Source organism: Frankliniella occidentalis, unplaced genomic scaffold (assembly GCF_000697945.3).
Source record: "Frankliniella occidentalis isolate FOCC.00 unplaced genomic scaffold, Focc_3.1 Scaffold221, whole genome shotgun sequence".
NCBI classification, from domain to species: domain Eukaryota; kingdom Metazoa; phylum Arthropoda; class Insecta; order Thysanoptera; family Thripidae; genus Frankliniella; species Frankliniella occidentalis.
This window is the reverse complement of record NW_026267347.1, coordinates 303,659-310,926: the sequence shown is the minus strand read 5'-3', so window position 1 is coordinate 310,926 and position 7,268 is coordinate 303,659. Positions and strand designations below refer to the sequence as shown.

Below are 7,268 nucleotides of genomic sequence, written 5' to 3'. Positions count from 1 at the left end.
TTTGGAAGAATTTTTGAACCTTGGATACCCCCATTCACACCCTTAGGGGTGGTTGCCAGGATTTGCCGTAGGCGTTTCGTTCTCTAGAAGTAGACCTTAATATACCCTGAAAATTTCAAGTCTATAGCACATCTTGTTGTGGAACAGACAGACACACAGACAGACAGACACGAGGTCGTTTGCATAAGCCCGCTGGATAGCTTTTTTAAAGCAGAAGGGCGGGCTAAAAACGTCAAATGCCTATAACTTCTGAACCGTTTGAGCTACAGAGCTCCGAAAAATCAGGAAAATGTATCTTTATAAGGACTATTTCAAGGGCCATTTTCCCCCCAAGGGATCACTTTTATTTTAATAAATCTAGTTTGGAATGCCCCAAAGCTTATTGCTCCGTCTGGTCCTTCTACCTCCAATGGTTTTGAGATCACATTTTCACTTTACTGTAGGGTTAATGTTGAGACTGTTTAATCAGTGGCAACTTTTTATGTGGCCCTGTAACTATTTAAAATATTCAAGTATCAGTAAAGGGAAAGGTAGGCTTTGAGCAGCGCAATCCCACCATCCTAGATGTAGGCACGCCGGGCGCAGTGAAAGTGTTTGCTGAGGTATCGCGAAGCCTGATACGTGGTCTGACGAACACACAGGAAGTACTTTCAGAGTTCTCGTGTATGATACCTGAAAAGGTCTCGTTGATTGGATCCCCATAACCAGCGTCCTTTGACTTATTCTTCTTCAGATAAATGTTTCGGTAATGGGCGACAGACGTAATGATGTTGTCAACAATCATGTGTTCCATAGACGGCGCTTTCGAACTACCGCATAGCGTATCTGATTCATCGACGGCCATGTCAGCGTGCACCAAACAGCCATCTAATTGCCTATGACAGTAACGTTTGGAGATGTAATCTATAAACTGTGGTTAAGAGATTATTTCGGTCAAGTACCCTAGAGCAGCGCAACGGATCTGCACAGTCCACCACTGGTTCTCTGTCTCCGCCACTCAAAAGAGGACTCATACAATATAAAATCTAGAATCGATTCATACTTTGAGGTTGTCACTGTTGACTGTATGTATACTAAACAATCGCGGATAAAAGTTCGTGCCCAATATATGATACTTAGGTTAAAGGAGGGGAATACAATTTCTCAAAACAAGCTAGGCCCGCTCTTCCGTCAAACCAAGTTGCCAGCTCCGCTTCGCTCCACCAGCAAATCGGTTCCGCAAGAGGCGGGCCTAGCTTGCCGTGGCGGCGGCGTTTGGGACGAGCCTTCAGCCCGTCCCTTAGGTTGTTTCATTTTAGAAGGTGTGGTCACCGATTTTGCCAGAACGAACATTCACGTCACGACAACACACCCCGCACAAGTCCGATGGCTCTATGATGAGGGGAACCCTATGCAACTGGCGTGTAAAGTTTCAATACCCGTTTGGGCGTAAACTCGGCCGCCATGTTCTCAAGCGCGTTGAGTGGAGATATGCCGAGTTCACGCCTAAACGGGTATTGAAACTTTTCACGCGAGATGCCTAGGGTTCCCCTCATCGTACAGCCATCGGACTTGTGCGAGGTGTATTGTCGTGACGTGAATTTTTATATAAATCTCGGTCTGGCTAAATATGACCACACCTTCTAAACTTATTGTTTCTTTTTTGGCATAGGAGTGTACACAATTTATTAATGATGTGCCCCCATACTATGCAAACTCCTGTGCTTTAAAGAAAATTTTGAACCGACGGCATACTTCTCAGACAAAGGTGTACTCCTGAAAAGTATTAAAATATTCCTGTTTTGGCCACTTTGGAAAGAAAACCTCCCTTTTGTGAGTAAACAGTAATAGCCAAACGGCCGACATTTACCGAATGTTCTTCTTTCACGATTTACCCCTTTGGGAGACCATCAAATATTTTCAAAAAATCACATGTTTATTTATGTGCCACTTTTGGAAGAGAAACTCCCTCTAGCGTCTCAACAGTGAGAGATAGAGCCAAACGGACGAAATTTTCGCCCAAAAAGCTCTACTTACCCGATTTACCCTTTTATTGTTCAGAATTAAATTTGTTACAACGTTTGTAAAAGGTACTTTTCCAATATTTGCACTAGTTGTCGAGTAGAACGGGTATGAACACTTTTTGTACATTTTCTGAAAAAAAGTTCAAGTTTCTTACGCAATTTAAATATGCGTCCGTTACTCAAAATTGAAACACCCGTATATTGTTGGAAAGCTTGTTCTCTCCCGCTTCGAATGAGCTATAGCGCGTTGTTTTAGTTGGAACCATTCGCTCACAGCAAGCGTACAAACACACAAACTCGGAAGATTAGGGTGTCCAACTTCTGTTCCATGTACCGAGAGTTGCCCACGATGGATTTCGGAGGAATTTTGATATGTGCTAGTACGCACAAAGACCTTTCCAACGAGCCCAGCAAACCTATGCCTTCAATTTTTTTGAGGTCAGGGGTGCTTTTCGTCTCTATTGACTGACTCACTAAAGTGGCCCAATAATAAATATTATTTTAAGAAAATATTTGATGGTCTCCAAAGGGGTAAATCGTGAAAGAAGAACCCTCGGAGCTAGAATGTCATCCGTTTGGCTTTCACTGTTTACTTGGAAAAGGGAATTAATCTTACCGAAATGGCCAAAACAGAAGCTTTTTAATTTTTTAAGGAGTACACTTTTGTCTGAGAAGTATGCCATCGGTTCAAAATTTTCTTCTAAGCAGAAGAGTGGGCTTATTTCATGGTGGCAGATCATTAATAAAATGTGTACACTCCCTTGCAAAAACAAACAAACCGACCCTCCCTACGCACAAGCGGCTATCTTTTTGAGCGTGCCAGCCAAACGGCTATCTGCTCTTTTTTGAGGTTAGGGTTGTCCACATTTATATTGAATAACTCCCGAAGCAAGAGACATAAAATTACCGGGTAAGAAATTTCCTGCTTTGACCACCGCAAAGAGTAATTGGATAAACGTTCATAGTGTTACACAACCTCTACTGGGAGATATTAGAACCCAAAGTCGCGAGGTGGGAAAAGCAGTTAGCCGTTTGTCTGCCACGCTCAAAAAGATAGCCTTTTGTCTGCAAGCCCAAAAAGATAGCCACTTGTACGTAGGGAGGGGCGAAACATTTATTTCATTGTTTTGTTGTACTCCACAAGCTGCTAACGTTCTATCAGTAATTATAGCGAAATAATTGCGTACACGTTCGGAGTTATTTCAGAGTATGCCTGGAAGAATATTTTATTTCTTCTGGGTCTAGTCTTACTGGCTGAGCGATTAGCGAAGCCTTTTACTCTAGTGATGTTCAAAAAGTTTCTCGTCTGTCTGTGTGTGTGTGTGTTTGTCTGTCGTCACGATAACTCGAGAACGAATTGAACTAGCGACCTGGGATTTTCAGGGTCGTTTAGTATCATAAAAAGACAGATCAAGTTCGAAGAAGAGCATTCTAGCTCAAAAATGAGGTATTTTCCGAATTAAAAGAACAAGAGGAATATCGTCTGCTCCCGGACCATCACAAAGCCTCGACCAATCAGAGAGAGCCTCTCTGGAGCCGGCCACGAGAGAAAATACCTGACTGGATTTCAAAAAATCAAAAACCACAGGTCCCCAAAATGACGTTTTTTAAAAATATTATGTTTACTGATTCCTGACGGGTAGCTCACCCTCTGAGCGAAAATTTCGTCCGTTTGGCTCTATCTCTAACCGTTGAGGCACCAGACACTGTTTTCCACACGGAAATGACCCAAAACCATTTCAATGTTTTTTCTCAAATATTTCATGGTCTCTGAAGGGTCAACTCGTCAAAATAAAACCCTGGGCAGCAAGAATAGGGTGCCCCGCTCCGGGCGCGCGGCGGCTGAAGAGGAAGGCAAGAATCATGTAAAAGTGAGGAGTTGGGGCAGGCCGCGCTGCCGCTACGCGCTCCCCCACTCCCTGCCTTTGTGCTTCTTGCCTTCTTCTTCAGCTGCCGCGCGCCCGGAGCGCGGTACCCTATTGTGACTTGTGGGGCCGAAGGCCTATTTACGACTCTTTCTTTTGCCCGACTCGGGTGTCAGCGCCGCAGGCCTAGGTAGATGTATGCCAGGCGCGTCGCAGCGTAACAGTGTTTCGTGAGATATCAGGAAGCCTGTTACGCGAGACGTGGTCTGGCGTACATCTACCTAGTGTATCTTTTCATAGGTTTGTTATTGGATCCATAAGCTAACATCAAAAACGTAGAAGGGACGTGGCAAAACTTGCATGTATTCTACAAACTGCGGCACACACAGCCAAATATTTTCAGCGTATGAAAAGAATCCGTCGTTTGTTGAGTTTTGATTGGCTGAGCGTTTAGCGAAGCCTATTACTCCACTGATGATCAAAAGGTTTCGTGTCTGTCCGTGTGTGTGTTTGTCTGTAATGGGGCATTCCGCTACAACACAATCGGAATCTAAAGAAGAAAAGCATGACTACCCGATCTATTTCCTCCTGAACGCTGATTGGACAAAGTTGGCGTGGCTGTAGCGGTCAGCCAATGAGCGCGAAGAGGGAAACGGATCGAGCAGTCATGCTTTTCTTCTTTAGGTTCCAGTTGGCTTGCAGCGGAATACCGTATCACGATAACTCGAGAACGGTTTGAGCTACGTACCTGAAATTTGTACTGTAGCTTTGCATCATAAAAATCAAGAACTGCATTGATTTTGAGCCCTCTAGATCAAAAATTGGCCGAGAACGAGGCATTTGAATTGCATTTGGAAAATATTGCGAATTTTCAATTATTTTTGAATAGTTTCCCAAGGGGCACCTCGTCAGAGGCCAAAAATTTCGTCCGTTTGGCTATATCTCTAACCGTTTAGCGGCCAGAGGGCGGTTTTAACACGAAAATGACCCCAAACCATTTTAATGTTGTTTCTCAGATATTTGATGGACTCTGGTGGGGCAACTCGTCAAAATAAAATCCTGGGGATAAAATTTGTGCGTCCTTTGGTGCCGAAGGCCTATCTGCGACTCTGCCTTTTGCCCGACTCGGGTGTCAGCGCCGCAGGCCTAGGTAGATGTATGCCAGGCGCGTCGCAGCGAAACAGTGTTTCGTGAGATATCGCGAAGCCTGTTACGCGAGACGTGGTCTGGCGTACATCTACCTAGTACATGGTACACACCTTGAAACCATATCGGGGTATACCGAACTGGTTAAATACTGGATAGATGAGGCGTTCAGCAAAGGGACGTGCTCAACCACGCAATCATGGGCGCCGAAGTCACCGCAACGTTTTGAAGCACTGATTGATGGTGCCAAGCCAACCAGAGATACGGATATAGTTCTCGTGCCAGCAGGCTTCTGAGAATAGGAGACATGTTTAAGACATGAGACACATGTTGACACACCACAGCGACTTATGTTCTCTTATGTTTCGGTACGTTTGGTTACATTAAAAAAGCTACCGTGAGCGAGGATAGCCGAATCTAGCAAAACAGTAACGGGATCAATTAAAGCTCAAATGTTGTCGTTTGTCTTAATCAAAATGTTATTTTCGTTTATTTGTAAAGGCGTTGTTCTCCAGGATTCAACAAAATATCCAGGGTTAAAAAGTGATTTCAGAGGCATTAGAACCCACAACCAAATTTTCACAGTTCAAAGTTGAACCATGTTAACACTGGAACACGATCGGGTAGGGGTAAACTGGTGCGTTTTATGTTTCCGGTTGGGTACATTCTGGACCCAACCGGGTCCCACTATTTCTGCTAGTATCCAGACTCCGTTCAGATTTAAGGGTACGCGGGAGACAAATCGTCGCATAGCGTTAATTTCGTTCCAAGATTGCCGCTAAACCTTGAGCGACACTGACATGCGGTTTTTTCTGGATGATAGTTCTTACTGAAATCCACTTCCTAACGTCGAGAAATTTTGGACTTCTTTCGCCATTGGACCAATATTTGAGCTCAAAATGTGGAATTTTGTCAATTTCGTTCCAAAATTGCGGCCAAACTATGAGTGATACTGGCATGCGGTTTTATTCGGCCGATAGTTCTCACTGAAATCTACTTCCTCACGTCGAGATATTTTGGACATCGTTCGTCATTAGACCAATATTTGAGCTCAAAATATGCCATTTTCTTCCCCCTTTTTAAACAGACCTGGGCAGCTTCCCAATGGACTAATTTGAAAAATCAAAATGTCGGGAAGTAAAGGAAAGTTCAAAGAATGCTCTTAAATCAACCGCGTGTTGATTGGAAATTTAGTTTAGGGGTAATCATAGAACGAAAACGGCCGAAAATGGCCATCAAACCGCTCTACCCCGCGTTTTGGCAGGAGCGGGCCAGGCGGGCGAGGTTGGCGAGGCGGCCGGCTGTAACAGATTTATGACAGGTGCACCGAGCGAGCGGAGGTGCATTGTATGAGTGACAGTGTCTCCTCCCGCAGCGAGCATCCTTCTCTCTCGCACTCGGGCGGGCGGGTGGCCAGCCGAGGTGGCGGGGAGAGGAGGTCGAGCACGCTGGACGGTCTGTAACACAATGGCGACGCGCTGGACAGCTCTTGACAGTTTAGGCGATACTCCTGAAGTCGGAATCCTAGTGCAACCCCGATTTGTCTCCCGCGTACCCTTAATGAATCCAGTCGAGTGATTCGACTGGGTACAAAAAATCCCCTGCTGGTCTGAGTAAAACTCTGATGGGATTTTGCGTTTCCCCATCCCCATCGGGTTTCAGAAAACCAAAGTCGGGTTTGATCAAATCCTACCGGGAGCTGGGTACAGTTTTGCAGCTGGGTCCAAGGGGAAATAGGCTGGAACTTCGGTGTCCGTTTTTTTGAACTTGGGTGAACTTCGGAACTTCAGTGATCTCTACTGAACTTCGGTAACTTTGGTGAACTTCGCTAAACTTCTACAAATTTTCTTGAACTTCGAACTGATCATGAGCTATGAAAGCAAAATTCTCGCTCCGTAACCTTTGTAATTCAAACCGTAAATATCTGCTTTAAGTAAGCTGGGGATTCAGTTGTATTAATCACTCGAAATCACTAATTTTAGCCTGAAATATGTACTCATTTATTTTGAACTTCAGTGAACTTTTACGATTTATTTTAAACTTCGGGGAACTTCGACATTTATTTTGAACTTTGGGCAAATTAAAGCATTTTTGGCTGAGCGATTAGCGAAGCCTATTACTCCGTCTGGTCGGAAAAAACTTTTTCTGTCTGTCTGTCTGTCTGTGTGTCTGTGTGTCTGTCTGTCTGTGTATCTGTCCGCACGAAAACTCGAAAACGAATTGAGCGAGCGACCTGGGATTTTCAGGGCCGTTT

At 44.6% G+C, this 7,268-nt stretch overlaps 1 protein-coding gene across 1 annotated transcript in view; it reads right to left on the bottom strand.

Annotated features, from left to right (window-relative positions):
- Nucleotides 1-7,268, bottom strand: part of LOC127750613 (uncharacterized) — a 64,315-nt gene that overhangs the window by 15,859 nt on the left and 41,188 nt on the right. The window contains exons 3-4 of the mRNA XM_052272723.1: nucleotides 5,128-5,306; nucleotides 673-875 (exon numbers count right to left, since the gene is read on the bottom strand). Of these exons, the coding sequence (XP_052128683.1) occupies nucleotides 673-875; nucleotides 5,128-5,306 (382 nt within the window). The remainder of the gene's footprint in view (nucleotides 1-672; nucleotides 876-5,127; nucleotides 5,307-7,268) is intronic.